This window comes from Phalacrocorax aristotelis, chromosome 2, assembly GCF_949628215.1.
Source record: "Phalacrocorax aristotelis chromosome 2, bGulAri2.1, whole genome shotgun sequence".
NCBI lineage: Eukaryota > Metazoa > Chordata > Aves > Suliformes > Phalacrocoracidae > Phalacrocorax > Phalacrocorax aristotelis.
Genome location: NC_134277.1, coordinates 140923501 through 140941838, shown reverse-complemented (window position 1 = coordinate 140941838; position 18338 = coordinate 140923501). Strand labels below are relative to the sequence as shown.

Below are 18338 nucleotides of genomic sequence, written 5' to 3'. Positions count from 1 at the left end.
TGCTTTTCTTCACTTCGAGTTTAAGTCTCTGTCCAAACATTGCTTGATGCCGTTATAAACCCAAATTACAAGGCATGTCATTCATAGTTTTTTATAACTTCTAAAAAATTAAGAAACTGAGTGTAGATCCATGTTTAACAAATATATTAAAAGTTGTATACATCTATTCTGTGTGCAGAAAACATGTTCTATCATTTAGAATAAAGGATACATTTAACTGCAAATCTTCATGTTTATGGTTAAAGAGCAAGGAAAAACAGTTCTTTAGGAGAAGGAAAACAAGTAAAATAAATCAAGTTTTTTGCTAGCGAGTTCAAAATTTGGTTGTCGCCAGGAGTGCCAATGTATGAAATAGATCCCTGTTGTTTGTGATAGTGGATAAGGATTGCAAACGTATTGTTTTTCCTTGAATTCTTAATTGCAAAGCGGGGACTTTACATTTCTAACTCACAGGAGTGCTGAGATGTGATGATACGTCTTTCAAGTATGAACCACTATTAAAATCCCAGGTCTGATCCTATTATGTCCTCTAAATATTTATTTGTAAATATTTATAAACTTCTCCAACCATTTTCTGCCATGCAAGGCAGTTTAGGTAGTTGGATATCTTGACTTTTATTCTGTGTGAGGTTTTAAAAAATAACAGTCAAATTAAAACAACGGGAAGACCCTGCTCACAAAAGCATTCAACATCTCTCTCTGTTATGTGGTAGCCCTGGACAAAAATGTGACAGATAAGAACTGAAAGATATTTCTTCGGTACTTCCACAAAATATCTGTGTTCTGTGGAGGTCTGAAAGGACTTCATGTTCCACAATCGTTTGTCTTCCCACCCTAAGACAAATAAGCAATAGCAATTGCTGGGCGTTTTTTTGCTGTTGAAAAGATGGTACACATGATGTATACTAACCCTATTCTGGCATTTTTTTCTTGCACAGTGGATCTACTCTTACGGTACAGCAACATGCGCTGGAGCATTTACCATTGTTATAATGCTAGCAAAGTAATTTGCCTAGATCCTGTGCTCAGAACTTTCCAGAACATCTGCTTTTTTGCATCGTTCCCTGTATGTTAGTTTCAGAACCTTTTTGACTCATGTTGGGGGTCAGATTTCTCCACCCCAGGAGTTATTTCAAAGCAAAGGGGACCATTTGAGTTTTTTGTCTCTAGTTACTAAAGGTCATGAAATTTAATCCAATACTTGAAAATCCCCAGGCAAAAAATCATTGTGCACTAGGCATGGAACAAGAGAGGTCAGGGCATGTCACCTTACGGCACAAATAAGTAGGTAAGAAATGACTGGACTACGGTAGTATTGACGTACGCAAATGCTGCAAAGAAAGGAAGATGTTTCCCAGGATGTGTAATTATCTCCTCCGATGGGAAAGTCATACAGCTCCATCTTGGTTCCAAAACTGGCGAGAAGTATGACTAGTATGACCCCAGCAGATGGGCAAAACGTGCCACCCAGGGATCAATGAGCATTTTAAATTCTCTGTGTCTGAGTCCTGGTACTCTCCAGCCCATGACCCAACTCCCCCTGGGGCCCTGAGAGGGAGGCTAAAAATACTTCAAGGTACATCTGGCTAGGAGGAGGATCGTAGCCTCTGAATGATTAAGTGAAGCTCTGGAACATGAGATTTTGTTGTAATCTTGATCTTAATGTGTAACTGCAAGTGTAATGGGAAAGCTGAGAGCAATCCTGTTCTCCCCAAGGCCTTTGAAGGATGGTGACAGAGGCAACTTACAGAACCATGGATCCTATGGTTTCGAATGATTTCCAAGTACTGATGGCAGTCTGAACGGGAAACAAGTATTGAAGGAGGTTTGTTACTTGTTGAAAACTGCTGTTCTGTAGGAGGTCAGGTTTTGGGTAGTAAGAAAAGAGATGAAGTCAGTCAGGGCGGTGCTTTTTCCCCTTGTAAAGATGTGGAGCTCAGACCTAGTTTTCCTCACAGCATTTGCATTTTTATTTTTCCATTTTCATAAGTACCTCCTATCCTTCCATGCATATGTACCATAGTCATGACCTGACCCTGTGAGGAGGCTGCCTGCTCTCAGGCAGCTAACCACACCAAACCTAACTGAGGATGCTTGCAACAGGTTCATCCCAGAGCAGGCTTTCCTTTGATTTCTGATTTTGCTGCTTGATCTCTGTGGAAACCGTGTGCAAGCCCTTCTTAACGTGTGCAACGCTCTTGCAGGCCAATCTGCCCCTGCTGCAGCGGGAGCTGCTGCACTGTGCAAGGCTAGCCAAGCAGAACCCAGCCCAGTACCTCGCCCAGCACGAACAGCTGCTTCTGGATGCCAGCACCACCTCACCTGTTGACTCCTCAGAGCTGCTTCTCGATGTGAACGAAAACGGGAAGAGGCGAACTCCAGACAGGTGAGCACCGCCGTGCCTTTCACACCGCGCTCAGAAACGTCCCGTGGGTTGAACGTGCCGAGCTCTGCTAGCAAGGGGGGAGCGTGTGGGTGGGTGCCTGGGGGGGAACTGGGATGGAGTTCTCTGGGTGCAGGTCCTGCTCTTATTACAGCTGTGCAATGGGCAGATTACCTTTGTGTATGTGTGTAAGCATGTCTATGTATCTAGATACATAGATACATGCACACACTGACTCGGGCAGCAAAATTGCCTGAGGACACACTGTGGTCATATAGGTGTAGAAATAATACTGGCCTATGCCATACTGACTATTTAATGCATAGTATTTCTCTGCAGCATAAAGTGCTGAGCAGCAGATTACTGCAGCTCCATAAGCAAGTCCTTTGTATTTGAGATTTTGTTGGATTAAACAGTAAATATGGGGAAAGTGGCTAGTTGGGAAGTACAAGGCAAGCTCCAGAGCACAGTCATGGCCTTGACTCCTTCTGTTGTGCCATGTTTCCTTACCCATACATCCAATATCCATAAGGTTATTTCTTCCAAACAGGAGAAATGTTCACAGAAATCTGCTGCTGCTGAGCTGAGAAAGAGTCCGTGCAGAAACAGGGGAAGCAAGTGACCATGTGCAAAGTGCAGTAGCTCTAGGAATACGGAACAGTTTCTTTTACTTACTTGAATCAAGTTCTTTGTTTAGTGTTATGAGAAAATTACTTTTGTGGTTATTTATTTTGAACTGTCTTCCCGTGATAGTGTTAGAAATAGGCTAGTGTATAAGTGTTACCTTCAGAAGGCCCAGATATTGGATTTTTCTTAGTTTTGTTTTCCATGGTTTTATAGTATGGAAAACTTTTATAATGCTGTTCTGCCAAATGCCCCTGCCTGCGTGCACAAGGCACTGCAAGTGTCCTAGTTATCTTTTAAATGAAAAAAGTGAAGATTTGCAAAGTTTGTACAGGTGGCTTCTTTCTGTAGGGACAGGCCATGATAGCACAAAACCTGTGGAGAAAGCAAAGCCTGAAAGTTCCTGAGGCTGGTAGGCAAAAATTCAACACCAAATTTTGAGCAGATTATGAAAATGAGATATTAATGATATAGATGCAAGATCTTGAAAATGTCTGCATAATAAAACTTCAAGCTACTCAGAGCCAGAAGCGAGCAGTAAAAATTAAAGTAACGAAGCCATTGGAGAGATGAAAATGTGGAAGTATTTTGTTTTAGACTGTGTTTCAGGAAAATCCTAATGGACCAGCAAGAAAGTAAAGATAGCAGCAGAGAAGCCCTTTTCTGTAGATCCTCTTTTCACCATTTTTTCCTAACAGCTAGACCAAACTGAAACAGCCGTTGGTATAAACACAAACCTGCTAACTGTATCCAAGAAAGACAATTGAGTTTTAGACATTTTCCATCTAGTCTCTTACTCCACGCAAAGGGAGAACATTTCAAAGCTGCAGTTTGGCTCCCTGGGACAGTTCTGCTGCATGTCCTCAGTGTTTGCGGAGCATTGTAACAAAATGTCTATTAAAAAGGCCTCTTAAAACCTTGCACATCTCGTGAATAACTTAAATATCAGCAGGCCATAGTCCAGTGTCAGTAGCAGCCATGGTGGTTTTCTTAGGAACAGATACACACACATTAAATTATCTCATAAGCCCGTGAGGTCTTGCTTGAGGGAATACAGAGGAGAAGATGGACGTGCCTTCCTGACAGCCCTACCTTACTTTTTTTTCCTTTTAATAGAGAGCAGTATTACTCCCTTCTCCCATAAGGCCGCAAAGGAAATATGGGCAATAAAATGTTTCCTTTGTTTTTCTTCCTTAGCATTCTAAACTAATACTCCCTGCCTTTGAGACCCAGTTTGACAGTGTTGAATTTCGGTTATTTTGTAATAAACACTTATGGTACCTTCAGTCCTGGTTGTGTGGGAGGGTATGGGTGGTGCAGGTGAAGACCGGTACAAGAACTTAGTAATGAAAAGACCCTATATTAGTCTTATAGCAAAAAGGACATAGGAGCAGCCCGTAAAGGGACTGGAAGATCAGAAGAATATTGGATTTTAAAGTCTGCCTTCATTTTTTTTAATTAAAACTGAGGCCTAGGCCCAGAGAGATTGAAGTCTGGTTTATGGATTTTGTTCTCAGTGTTCCCTTTCAGTTAAAATACGTAGGTGCTCTTGAAACTCAGAAGTCTCTGCTCACAAGCAAGGGCCTTTCTTTGCCTTCACAACCGAAGTCTGTCTTAGGCTCCTTCAAGCTTGGGGAGTTTTCAGTTCCTCTCCAGGTAGTAATGCAGCTTTTGGGGTGAAAGGTAGAGTTTAACTTCCAGTGTTGCGGGTAAGACCCTGTGTTTGAATTCCCAGGGTTCTGGGAGGTGCTGTAAAGTGGAGTGTCTCACTGGTCTGGGCGCTCCAAGGTGCCAGAGCTTCTGGCAGCTTCTGTTGATCGCGGCTTGGAATTAGGCTCTTTGGTTCTGGCAAAAAGACAAACGCATCCTTTCTTTTTTGACCCTGAGATTCTTTGCTGTCATGGAAGACCTGGACAGAGACTGCTCAGCTCACCCATTGGAATGGTGCCTTGACCTTAAAAAATAAGTTTTTTTGCAGTGTCAAACAACCCTGTCACTGGTTAGTCACACCTACTTCTCTGTTGACTATGACTGAAGCTATACAAAGAAAAAAAAACTAATACAGTAGTTTTGGCTGAACCAAGTTCAGTGGGAGTTGTCTCCTGCACTCAAGAACATTGTACTACAGATTCAGTAAAATGAACAAGATCCTGTTGGAAAGATTCTTAAATTTACTGAATGGGAGTTTGCATACCTTTTAATTTGGGTAATGTAAGTAAATCAACCACAAAAACCTGTCCTCAGAGTCAGAGCATGCCTAGACTGAGCAAGTACTGAAACAAAATACTTGTCTGGCTTTATACTCATTACACTATTAATTATTTTAATGGTTTACAGAGGAGCAGGAGGAAACATCTGGAAATACATGTACCTTTTATTTAGATATCTAAGTAGTTTTCAAATATAAAAATACAGTGGAAGATAGGAGGCATCCTGTAAGAGGAGGGTTTGCTGTGACTCTGTTGCTGGAATATGGAAAAAAAAAATGTTTCCAAAAAAAAAAACAACCCACCCCAAAAAGGCAACATCCTGCCAGGGGAGCTACATGCAGTTGGAATAGTTTTGTTTGGCGATATGTCTCTCAATAAAGTAAATTTTGACATCTTTTTCACTTCCCAAGGTATATGATCTTTTATTTCTATATTTATACGTGTATATATATCTCATATATAGATGCTTGCCTACACATATATAGTAGAAACATATATACGCATGTTCTTCCATATTTACATTTCTATTTTCAGCACAGGTAGCTGCATACCGTTGATTCCTATAGAGGTAAAATACAGTAAGGGATTAAGCAAAGGAAGTGGAATGTGTGTGTTGCACACAACCGCATCCACCTTGTGATTTTTGGTTAAAGAAAATCCACATACAGTAATTTTTTCTGCTTATAATTTCAGAACCTTTTTTGCATATGCATTTTCCAATTCTGGTTATTTATCTGCATATCCAAGTCTACTGTATGTGAGGTTTTATAGAGCAATCTGACAGCAGAGCTTTGTGTTTTACTGAATGTTTTCTTGGTGCATATGGTCTGACACGGATGAGCAGCCACGGTGAGATTTTGGAGTCTATTAAACTAGCTCATTAAAAAGATCAATCTGTTTCTGTAGTAACACTGGGAACCATCAGTCACTGCAAGAGAGAAAAACTGACACCTGAGGAGACAACACATTTTGGTAATTTGTGCATGACATGTCATGAACAAAGTGTTCACTATATTTTGTTTACAACTTTTGGAGTTTACATTCTACTGTAGTAAAGCAAAGGAACTTGGACCGATATGAATTTTTATTTTGGTGAATGAATGCTTAATTATAAATAACATGATTCTAAATACATTCACCACAAAAGACTTTTTGCTAATTAGTCATCCTTTGAGCTTGCTGGGAAGGGCTGTATGGCACATGAGCATGTCATACAGTGACTCTACATTTATGACAGCTGCCTGCAAAGTGGATATAGGATAGCAAAAAAATCTGTTAGAATAGCTGTAATTTTGAGTGAGAAGAAAACAAAAGTGGCCATGATTGTTTTGTGATTTTAGATGGTGCTGCTCTGCTTGCTGTACCTTTGGCACTCCTGACACGGAATTTATGTCGAAGGTACGTGGGCACAGAGACAGACTTAGAAAATTCAGTTAGGTAAATCTTCTTATTTGAAGAAACTCCTCCGCATCTCAGTAAGGTGAAGGATGCTTACAGCTCTTACAGCTATGCTCCTTGTAAACCATGTGTAATTAGGAGGAATTTTAAAAGAATTTTCTTAATATGAACTGTTAGCAAGGCAATATTAATCTTTTCTGTAACACAGTATTATAAACAAAGTAAATATTTTATTCCAGCAAAGAATTATCACTTGTTTGGTCACCAGAATTTATTGGTGGAAGTCCAATTTTGATCAAAGCATCCTGCACAAATAGCAGGTGAACAGCTTTGCCTCCTTCTTTCAAGCTACCTTTCAGTGAAAATGGTGTAATACTCTTGATCAGGTGAAATTTAATTTTCCAGCCAAGGCAGTTTTGCCTGGTCAAATTTCCTACCCAGGAAATTTTCCATAAATTGTAATAATTTAAAACTTGAAATGATAACTTGCAAACAATATGAAGTCTGTTAAATGGGTACAGGTTAATGGCTAGTATCTATTCTGCTATCTTTAATCTGAGTAAATCATGGCTCCAAGGAAAATGACATATTGCCAATTTTCCAGACAGCAGTGTCGATTTATGTGCTTGTCAAGGAAATTGTGACCAACAGGAGCAAGAAAAAGAAAAACAAGCAAATGGGTCAGTTAGGTGTCCTACACATTCAGTGTTATTTCCTCTCTACAACTTGGTGTTGCTTTGCAATATTAGATGGATCAGGTAAAAATCAGATTATATCAGATGAAAACTGTGGCAGTTTTGGATTTAGAACTAGTACTCACATGGGTCTGACAGTTACTGTGAAACAGGAGCGCTTCCTCAGGCACCTGGGGAAATGCTGCCATCCCAAGGGGGTGAGACCTGGAAGAAGGAGTAGGACTGAGATCAGAAGCAGAATAGTAGGCTGAGTTCAGGGTATCTGAATTATGGCACTCTTCAATACTTTATCTTTTATCACTATATTCAGTTACAGTAAATTTGCCAGTGATTCCTGTTCTGATGAGGTTTTGGAAATTGTTACTTTTTTGTATACTTTATATGGTCAGACACACAAAATGAGTTTATGTACAGTCTCATTCTGGTATCCTGCTAAGTTCTTTATTTGGTTAATGCAGGAAATGTAACAACAAATTGTAGAATTAAGGTTTTTTACACCCAGAAAACACCTGACAGCCATTACCCAGCATAATAGCAAAAATAGGGATTTAATTTCAGTAAATGTGTTTTCAATGGTAGTGTTAATTTCTGTGTTAGTTAAACTCGGGGTTCTAGAAGAAAATGGATATGCTGGTGTGTTGTCCAAGCTAACGCAGTGCGTTCCAGTTAAGGTAATTAAGTACAAAGCATTCCTTAGAAACACAGAAGTGCCTGTACAGTAAGGTGCAAATGTGTACATTTGTATGAAAATATGTGATTTTAACATCTAATTATGGTGCAGAAAAGGAAACCTGGATTCCTACTTGTCACAGTTTCCTGGTTGGCTTTTCCTACACCGAGGGATCAAAAGAAGTCAATGAAGTTATTTAATTACTTACAGTTTCTGGTTTTTCCCCATCTTAGTTTGAGATCATTCTAACTGTAACACTAAAGAACTTTGGCAAATGAATAGCTTGGCTTGTAATACAGGAAAGTCTATTTTTGCTTGCATAGTATTTTTACAATTGAAAGACCTGGACATTGAGATTGAGTATATATATGCAAAGAAAACACACACCAGCAACTAAACACAAAACTTGTCCTGGACAGCTGTCAAAAACATCACTACCCATTGGGAGTTACTGCAAGCAGTTCCATCGTGCCAGAAGTCATTAAAAATATATGATGCTCCTCAGTTTTTCCTGATCAGGAATTTTCACAGCCATTCTGCCTTTGCCTTGGAACAAAGTGCATACTCCACTCTAACAATGTACGTCTTTTATATGTCTGCCCAAAATTAGAACAGCTGTCCTGCTGTACTGGTGAAAGATTCACCCCTCTTGGCCAAGTTAAGGTATAATAAAATATATATACCTGCAGCTTCTCTGGCATTAGTGATTGTGGTGAGGTCCCTGGAAAATGTCTTTACTCCTCGTGAGAACAGTGCAACCCATCTTTTCATTTCCTGCTGGTAATTGCAAGATCTTACTCTGATACTCTCTCCCAGTGGATATTGGCAAAGATTTGGTTTCATCCTTCCTCTCATTGACATTAAAGGAGAACCAGTACATTGAGTGTTTCTCCATGGACAGTGCCTCAAAGTTGGCTGGTTTGTGGGGAGGGTTTGTTGAAGGGCAGTTGGTTTTAACAGCAGCCAAATAAGAAAATTAAATCAAGTTTACCTTCCTGTCGAAGTGACCAAAAATTGTGTTATTACTAGGAAGATCTATTATGCCATCTGTAAATCATGGAGGAGAAAGTTCTCTTTGAAAAAGGCTGGAATATATCAGCTGTTTAATAAAAGCTTTTGGAGGGAGGGATGCAACCTCAACAATTTGCAATATTTCTGTCTAATAACCTTTCTGTTCAAAGCTGCTGTTTTGTAGGCTTTGTTTATTGCAGTGGTAAAAACCCCCTGTGCTTCAGTGAAACTAAGCTTCCCTGAAAGGAGTTGTGACCCTGCTGAAGTAACTCTAGCCTGCCTTTTTTTATTTTAATGGAAGATGAGTTCAGTGTGAGTTCCAGGTTCTCAAGCAGAGGTGCAAAATAGAGACTTATTTGGAAATAGCTGCTTATGAATTGAATTAACAAGTATCTATAATACAAAAAAACTGCCCTTCCCCCTGATAACTCTTCAAAGTTGCCTGAGCATAAAACCCAGAAGAAAAATGGAGTGGGAAATCTTGAGCATTATTGAGGACTTAAGCATAATGAAATCTTTCTGCAAAATTAATGACAGACACAGCACCTTTGGCTGAAATATAGATACAAAAAAATCCCTGAAGGAAGCATTTCTCATCATCTGGAGTCATTCTTGCCCAAAGTCTCAGTGTGACACTGATCTTGATGGGAGCTCATCCTGGCATTACGTATAGCCGAGCTTCCACACACTGACACGCGCTACCTTAAAGACAGTATGCTGTCATCTTGACGAAACCCCACGTTTCAAGATTTCCCCTAATCACTATGTGCTGTAGCACTACTGAAACCAGGAATTTCTCAGCCTCTAGCTTCATGTATCAGTTGATTGTTTCAGCTCTGCAATTACATGCGTATCCATCCCATCAGCTGGTGATTTCAGCGAAGGCTGCTCGCTCTCCAGCCCAGCTCTTTAAGGTGCTCCATCAGAAGGCTCGCCCTGCTAGTATTTCTCAAGTTACAGGGATAGTTAGACAAGGTGAATGTGTTCTTTGTATATTTTGAAGAAGCAGTGTTATGAAATGTTCTGCAACACCGCACACTTGGAAGTGAAAGAACAAGCTTTAGTTCCTGAAGCTGCATGTGTAGGTGGGGGTGTGTGTTCCTGAGCAGCTCCGCTCGCTAAGTGATTTAACGTTCTTTACTTTGTTTTTCAGAACCAAAGAAAACGGCTTTGACAGAGAGCCTTTGCACTCAGAGCATCCAAGCAAGCGGCCCTGCACTATTAGCCCAGGCCAGCGGTACAGTCCAAATAATGGCTTATCTTATCAGCCCAATGGTCTGCCTCATCCCACCCCACCTCCACCTCAGCATTATCGTTTGGATGATATGGCCATTGCCCATCACTACAGGGACTCATACAGACACCCCAACCACAGGGACCTCAGGGACAGAAACAGACCTATGGGTAAGGCATGTTGATTTTTCTGCATTGTTTTTTTAGGCTTCTCTTTTCCTTTTAATTACAGTCTGTATTTTGAACAGGTGTTTTTTTTTTTTTTTTTTTTTCTGATTAAATATACCTGCCACTGAATTGTGGTTTTGCTACACTCCAAAGCAAGAGTCAGAAGAGTCAGAACCTGTGCTTTCACAGCTGTGTAGATAACATGGGCACTCAGGTGTCTGGCAGGCAAGGATAGGTAGAGCTTTTTATTTTTCTTTTAATGCCACATTTGCAATGATAACAACATAGATATAGCTTGGTTTCAGCTTAGACTAGAGGAAGGCCTTTGGAGAAGAGTTTTGTATGTGACATCTCAATAGTCCACTTCAGCGTGGGGTCCTCCGCAGAAGATGTAAACAGCAGAAGCGCCAACCACATTTTGGGTTAATGGGATGTCTGATGCTCTTGGATTTGCCTGGCTTGCTTCACATCTGAACTTAGTATTCTTCCTTGTTTTAAAGAAATCTTCATTAAGAGAGGAGCGTTTACAAATATTCAGCATCTGTATAGAGGAGGCTAAACAAAGAGCAAGTGTCAGTTCCTCTTGAGTGTTGATAATAAATACTGGCTTGGTTGTATCATGTTGTCAGCTGCTCTGATTTATGTGTTACATTTTAACCACATGTTGTTTAAACATCTGTGAAAGGATGAACCCTTAATGACACTCTGTTGACATGGTAGTAATTACTGCATTTAGTGAAATAACATTGAGTTGATACTAATACTTTTTCAACTCTCTGAAGTACAGCTAGTATTTGATACACTGAGTTACCAAGTCTTGCTGACTTCTTCAAGTGGTGCAAATGAAAAATTATACATTGTATAATATGTAATATATTTACATATAATAAGTGTATATAGTCAGAAAGGGTTATGTCCATTTTTGAGAGGTCGTCTTGCAACCTACAGAACTTGCAGAACTGAAGACATTAATTTGAGACAAACAGTAGCATCTTATGTGAGGAAAAGTGCTAAAGAGAACTTAGAGCCAAGTTTTTAAGCATCCATTTATTTTTGTGGTGGCATTCCTGATACTAGAGCAGATAATGTATGATATACTTGTCTGATAGGCTCTTTTTTCTTTTTTTCCCCCTAGAGGACTCCCAACATTGTAAACATGATTTGCTCCTTTTTGGCAGGGTTGCATGGCACACGTCAAGAAGAAATGATTGATCACAGGCTAACAGACAGAGAATGGGCAGAAGAGTGGAAACACCTTGACCATGTAAGGGCTAAATATATTTTAATAATGTGTTTTAATAATTGTCTGAAAGGCACATTTCTAAGATAGGAATTTAAACTTTTTCTTTTAAAACAAATCTGAACCCCTGGAAAAGTTTCAAAAATGTTGGCAATTAAATCTAGGGGCTTGATGTTCCCCATTAGGTAGCTCATATCAGCCCTTGCTGTTAAGTGCTTATTGCAGTATCCTAATTATTACAGGCTGCCAAAAGGGGAGTAGACTCTTGTCTGTAAACCGTGCATCTGGGATATATGTCCTTCACCCTTAGTACAGGTTAATTGGATTTGTTATTTGAATTTATTAGTACTCATAACATTTGTAGGCATCAGTTCTGGACCAGATCTCTTGGCCTTCTTGATGCCATGTGATACTAGTGGTGGGACTACAGTCTGTTCAGTCTTTTCCTCCTCTTCTTCTCCCTTTGCCCCAGAAATCTGTATCTGTATAGTCTAGGATCACCAGTTAAACAGGATGGGATTGTCGTTCTTAAAAAAAAACCCACCCTGTATTTGAAATAACAGGGGGAGGCTTCTTCATTCTTAAAACCCAGGCATTCAGCACATTAATGTTTTCTTTATTTTTCTGTCAGTTCATGAATAAAATAGTATTTTTTTCTGTCTCTGCTCCACCCACCGCTGTGAATAGCTGTTAAACTGTATAATGGACATGGTGGAAAAAACTAGGCGATCTCTCACTGTACTACGGCGATGTCAAGAAGCAGACCGTGAGGAGCTTAATTACTGGATACGGCGGTACAGTGATGCGGAAGATTTAAAAAAAGGCGGTAACAGCAGCAGTAGTCATTCCAGACAGCAGAGTCCAGTGAATCCAGATCCAGTTACATTAGGTACAGTATCCTCATTAAAAATTGTTTACTGACCCTCTTTCAGCTCAGCTAAGTGTTAGATGAAGTTCATATTTGTTCTTCTGATTCTTCTACCATGATAGTGATGAAATATTCCCCTCTGCTGACTACTGAATTAACTGTAACTCCTTATGCCCTAATAGTCACCTTTACATGTGGAACAGCTTGGGTTTTTGAGTGATGTTTGGTAATTTGCTTTCCATTCAGCAGTATCTGAGAGTGGTGGGGCAGGAGGACAGACTCTCGGGTAGGGATGGTGGAGAAGAGAGATGTGGACTGACTCTCTGTCCCTTCTGTCTCCCTCCCTTGCCTCCTTGATTAAGGAAATCTATAGGTGCTTCTGCATTGTTAGCCCTGTGAAAGCAAGGGCTTTCACCATCTTGAATCAAATGACTTGACTTGAAAGTTGTCTTTCTAAGGAAATCAAGAGAGAGATAAAGATATGGATGCCCACAGCCATGCACACATGACCGTCTTAGGTCTGTGACCACTGCTGCAGCTTACACAGGTGTGCCTGAGCTAGTTTGGGTACTGCTCGCTATGTAGTTACACAGAGCCGCTCAGAGCTCAGCACAAGCTGCAAAGCCCACTTAGAAGGAGCAGACCAAGCAGTTGGACTTTCATCCCCTGCAGACCTTCACAGTCACACTCCCGGGATACCTCACATAGCTACTCCAAGATGACTCTGCTGTATAAAAACAAGCTTCTATTTTGTGGGCTTTCTGTGATTTATTAATATCTTGGCCTGGTTCTACCCTATCCTCTCACTGTTATGGCAGGTGTGGTAAAGAAACTCATCTTGGTGATGCCCTTTTATTGTTCTCTGCTCTTTTGAAGAGAACAGCAAACTAGGATTGCTTGTCTAATATTTATCTTTAAAAAAATGTCCATATCAAATACCATCTACTCAAAATCATCATAAACTGTGGTCATTAGAGGAATTGCACTTGTGTGTTATTTTGCAAATATATTTTATTTAAAGCTGTGTTTTCCTTTTGCCCTTACGAATAACTTATTAAATCTAAAACTTATTTAATTAACAATAGAAAAATAGAAAAACAAATCTAATGCCTTCTCTATCTTCCTCTTGGTAAATCTCTAGAGTTCTTACTGTAATATTTAGTGCCTCTTGATAACAAACAGACCTTCTCCTTTTTTTGGGTATGTCAAATGATCTGAGCCAATAGCTCTATAAATCAGCTTCAGTCAGAAGGGTTATGGAAATGCTGTTCCCAACTTCACTAATAAGTCTAGTCCCTAGAGGAGCCCTTCTCAGAAAGAAGCATTCAGGTAATGGCTTATACGAATAGTGTTAAATGTAATGTAAAGAAAGACTCATAAATACGGCATCTGAAATGTCGATCACATCTGCAGCTTCTGTAAGAACAGTTGTGAGGAAACTCCTAGATCAAAACTGGTGGCACCCTTCTCTAGTAAAGCTGTGATGCAAAACGAGCCAGGCCATCGTACTTGTAAGTATAGTTAGTGGGTAAAAAAATAATGAAAGGAAACTGAGTTTTTATAATTTCCCCAAAGAAACCGGAACTAAAGACGTTCATCAGAACTACATAGATAGTAGTGCAGTCCAAGAAAAATAGACCCGCAACAGCAACAAAAGATAAAATGAAGCTCAAGCATACAGTTCGATCCCTATTTTATAATTTTGTTTGTGTATTTGTCAAGATGAAGTCTTGGAAACAGCAAAGTCTGTTTGCTTAAAGAGACATTACACAGCACAGCCTTTGGTGTTGAACACACCAGTAACCTCTGCAGTACTGTGGGTACAACCGAACTGGTTGGAGTGAGTCCGCTTCAGTTTTAACACGTCCATTTTGGTTATTTGGGTTTAAAAACTGCTTCCAAGACTCATGAACATGAAAGTTGGATTGCTTCAATGATGTACCATCATGTCAATTGTAAATATTGATAAGCGCGTGTCTGACATGGAAGGCAGAAAATACTTACTTCGGAGTCTATGGAAAGGTTATCCTTATATTTCCTCAAATCTGGTAATAACCTAGGTAACAAAATGAAAATGCCTAACATTCAGAGGTACAATAAAATTGAAGCAGTGTCTGTGAGCCTTGAGACACTGTTCTGTTAAGGGCTTTTTATTTTAGTTTCGAAGTGAGGAGGAAGGGGTGAAAAATTCTTCCAGTATTTTAATTAAAGTGCACAACATGTAAATATTGGGTTTTTTGCTGCAGGGTTTCTAAATGTCAGTGATTTCCCTTCGTACCTTTTTTTTTAAACGCCTTTAAATGCACCCTTTAAATCCATCTTATCATCTCCACTAGCAAGAGGGAAAAAAAAAAAGGGGTCCATATGGCAACATTGTCTGTGCCTTTGTTTCTTTTTCTTTATGATTAAAATATCATCACTGAAGTGATAAGTTCTCACTATAAACATTATGCCACGGTGTTCATAGATAGCTCTCGCTGAAAAACTCTGAGCTGAAATTTAGCATAGATAGTTTGAGTCCAAAAGAAATAGAAGAAAATTCTGGTCGTCATTTTGATCCAGCAGACCTGGTTTTCTGCCAGAGATTTTTGTGGCTCTTTTAAGTTGACATCCCTGTAAATCACACAGAGCTTGACAGTTCACAGTATCTGATCGATATTTTTCTGTTGATATTTTTAATTAAGAAATCAAATTAAATATTTGATAATTCATTTTAATGCATTGTAATCCAGTATATGGATTAGCCAGCTCCAACAGGTTACAAGCTCTCATTATTCTCCAAGAGTGTGTTGAAGGTAAGATGGGTCCATTCTTTTCAGTCTGAATAATACATGTTTATGAAAGTCTAAAAACGACTCAGACTTTATATATATTCACTTGATGAACTGTGATGGTCTATGAAGTGAATAATACATCATCCAACTCCTCCATTTCTGCTGAAGAATTTCAGTACTACATACTGCAGCAGGACTGCAACTTTCATCCTAATAGTGAGTAATTACACATATCAGACAACGTATACTGAAATACACACAGTCGGATAAATTAAAGATGAGGGTTCTTCAACATTGTGGGTTATAAACAAGATCTATAACCTTATTGAGTGCAGCTGTGGCTCTAGATAAGTGGTGTATGCACACATCAGAAGGTCTGCAGTGATGTTGATATTTTGTGTCTGTTGAATTTATCTGAATGGAAATCTTACAAACCAGAGTTTCAAATCTCCAACTGAAGAGTGCAGGATTTGCCCCAGGAAGCCAGGATTCTCAGAAGTGTATGAATTTGTCAAAAACACATAGGTTAGCCATTTCATAATACATTTTAAAATGTTAACCCTTTCAGGGCTAGTTTATATTTTATCAAAGGTTGTTGACCCTTGTACTTCCAGCGTTAGCCAGGGCATTCCTGCTGATATATGTCTGTTTAATCTGTGATTATAAAACCTTTCTTTTGCCATTTGCAGATAATCGGCATCGCTGTGATATAAGCATGATATTCTCAACATGAGCTAGCAGGAATGCTGTGAATACCACAGTAACATTTATAATGTGTAATTCTAGAATGTAAAGCCTCTGTAATACTGGTCACTGATGATATTAACTATTGCTTTTAATCCACTCACTGGGAGGTTTGGGCTGGATTCTGGCGTACTGAATTGCATGCTGTTAGATAGGGCTACAGGAAATACCATGGGTTTGTATTCTCAGTATTCATTTCTGACCTCCCTGGGACTAGGGTCACTTCTATCCATTCCTTCTACCACACTTGTTACTGTTGTGCTTTGCAAAATAACTCACAGGTGGCGTAAAAGAGATAAAATCTATTGCTGGTAGTTACTGGAAGTTTGTTCTTGGTTGAGGATGATTCAGTAATACAGTACCTGTGTGGTTTTCCTTTTCTTATTCTTTTTAGATGAGAATACAACTATATTTTTAACACAATTTCACATGTGTTCAAGCAGTGTTATAATAGTAACAAAAATGTATTGGTGGGCAAAGATGTGCATAATAAACATTTGAAACAAGGTTAGCGAGGCAGGCTCATTCAGTATTACTCTTCTTCAGATTTGTATCTATATATTCCATTAAATGGAGCTGCACACCTTTTAGCCTGACTCTTACAAACAAGGCAGTGAATATTTATTCCTCTGAGAAGTTTGTCGCCTGCGCCCCACCAACGGTGTTACATTTATTACATGGTAGAATGAAGCAAAACTTGCATATGAAATACAAAAAGCATGTAAATACATATAAGAGCATATATATTTCATATAGTTCAGGGCTGGCTATGTGCAGTTTTTATTCTGTTTGAGTGCTAGTGTTCACTGTGGCATATAGGGTATTGTTGTTGCTGCCAGTGTTTTCATAAATACAATAAATTCTAAACGGTCTCCAAAAGATCAGCTGTTCATCTCTGGTTCTTATTATTTTGTTATTATAGGCTTTGATTTCATTGTCCAGTGGTAAAAATCTCCATTCTTTTATATTTTCAGCCCATCTTCTGTTCCTTCTTTCCAAATATGAATTGGGCTTTTTGACAGTTTTGAACACAGCTTTTCCTTTTAAGTCTTTCTATTCTGTTTTCTTGGGTTCAGTCCATATTATCTTATGAGAGTTCACCTCCTTTATTTGGTCCTAACATTTTGTCTCAGTTTCACTTCCTATACCCATATTTATTTCTGCCCTTACAATTTCACATCTCTCTCTGTCTCAGTACTTTCTGCACCTATTCTCCTTATCTTAAAACCATGAAAAATAAGCAGTCTACAGGATATTTCTACTTGCTGGACACCAGAAACCTGTTTGATCAATTAACTGTTGATGATTCTTATGGTTGAATGTGTTCCTGAAATAAATAATCAGGGCCCATATGGAACACAGCACCATATTGTGACTATAGGATTTTTTTGGTGAATGTTTTCTTTCCTGGAACAAAAAAAAATCAAGGATAGACTAAAACTAGCACTTTTTCTATATATTTTAGAAAGCAATGTGTTATGTTGTTCCATGATATTCAGTAGAATGTGAGGTCTGAAACCTAGACCAATTTTTTTTGTCTTTTCCTCATGGGTATTCTTATGTGCCAGTTCAGCAACTTAATTTGAAATACACTTATCAGCAGTAAAACCAGAAAATTCAAAAAAAATTTTCAATTTAATTTTTTTTTTAACTTTGTATAGACTTTTCACAGGCAAGTATTGATTACTGTCATGTGTATGTGCTTTTCATTTTCCTTGTTGGGTGTTTCGGTATGATTCAGTAGGAATCAGACTGATTATCGACACGTGCTTTCAAACCATGCCTCTCCATGAATTCCAAGTAAATTCAACAGTGTACATCCCTTTTTACTGCATAATAACACTGTTGCATTTTCACCATTAACAAATCTGTATTATGTCTGATATGTAGAACTTTTTCCATTATTCTTTTCTGTATAAGCTCCCTTGTCACTTCAGGTTATTCCTAATTTTGTCTGATTTAATTCCATTTCCTTCCAGGCAGAATTTACTTTGACTTCTAGGTGCTGCCATCAGTCAAAGTGAATTCTTCCTCATTATGGCTTTTTGCAGTCGGTTTTACATTTAGTGTTTTAGGGACTTCACTCAATTGTGTTGCTTTTGGTTTGAGTTTGCTAGACGTCCAAGTTAAGATCTGTCGTGTTTTAGTTTTGGTGAGCTAGTTCTGTGATTCTTAATCTGAAGCACACCTTACCTTAAAAATAATAGTAATATAAGACTTAAATCCTCTGGTCACATCCTGTAGTTTAGCCCCCAAAAGAAGATTGTTTTCATGGACTCATCACCGCTGACTAAACAATAGTCACGTTAATAGTATTTTT

The 18338-nt window shown here is 39.0% G+C and overlaps 1 protein-coding gene across 8 annotated transcripts in view; it reads left to right on the top strand.

Annotated features, from left to right (window-relative positions):
- RUNX1T1 (RUNX1 partner transcriptional co-repressor 1) overlaps nucleotides 1–18338 on the top strand; it is a 114996-nt gene that overhangs the window by 74840 nt on the left and 21818 nt on the right. For all 8 annotated transcript variants that reach the window (XM_075085376.1, XM_075085379.1, XM_075085383.1 and 5 more), the window contains 4 exons: nucleotides 2205–2386; nucleotides 10145–10395; nucleotides 11571–11656; nucleotides 12320–12521. In XM_075085376.1, coding sequence (XP_074941477.1) covers nucleotides 2205–2386; nucleotides 10145–10395; nucleotides 11571–11656; nucleotides 12320–12521 — 721 coding nt within the window. The remainder of the gene's footprint in view (nucleotides 1–2204; nucleotides 2387–10144; nucleotides 10396–11570; nucleotides 11657–12319; nucleotides 12522–18338) is intronic.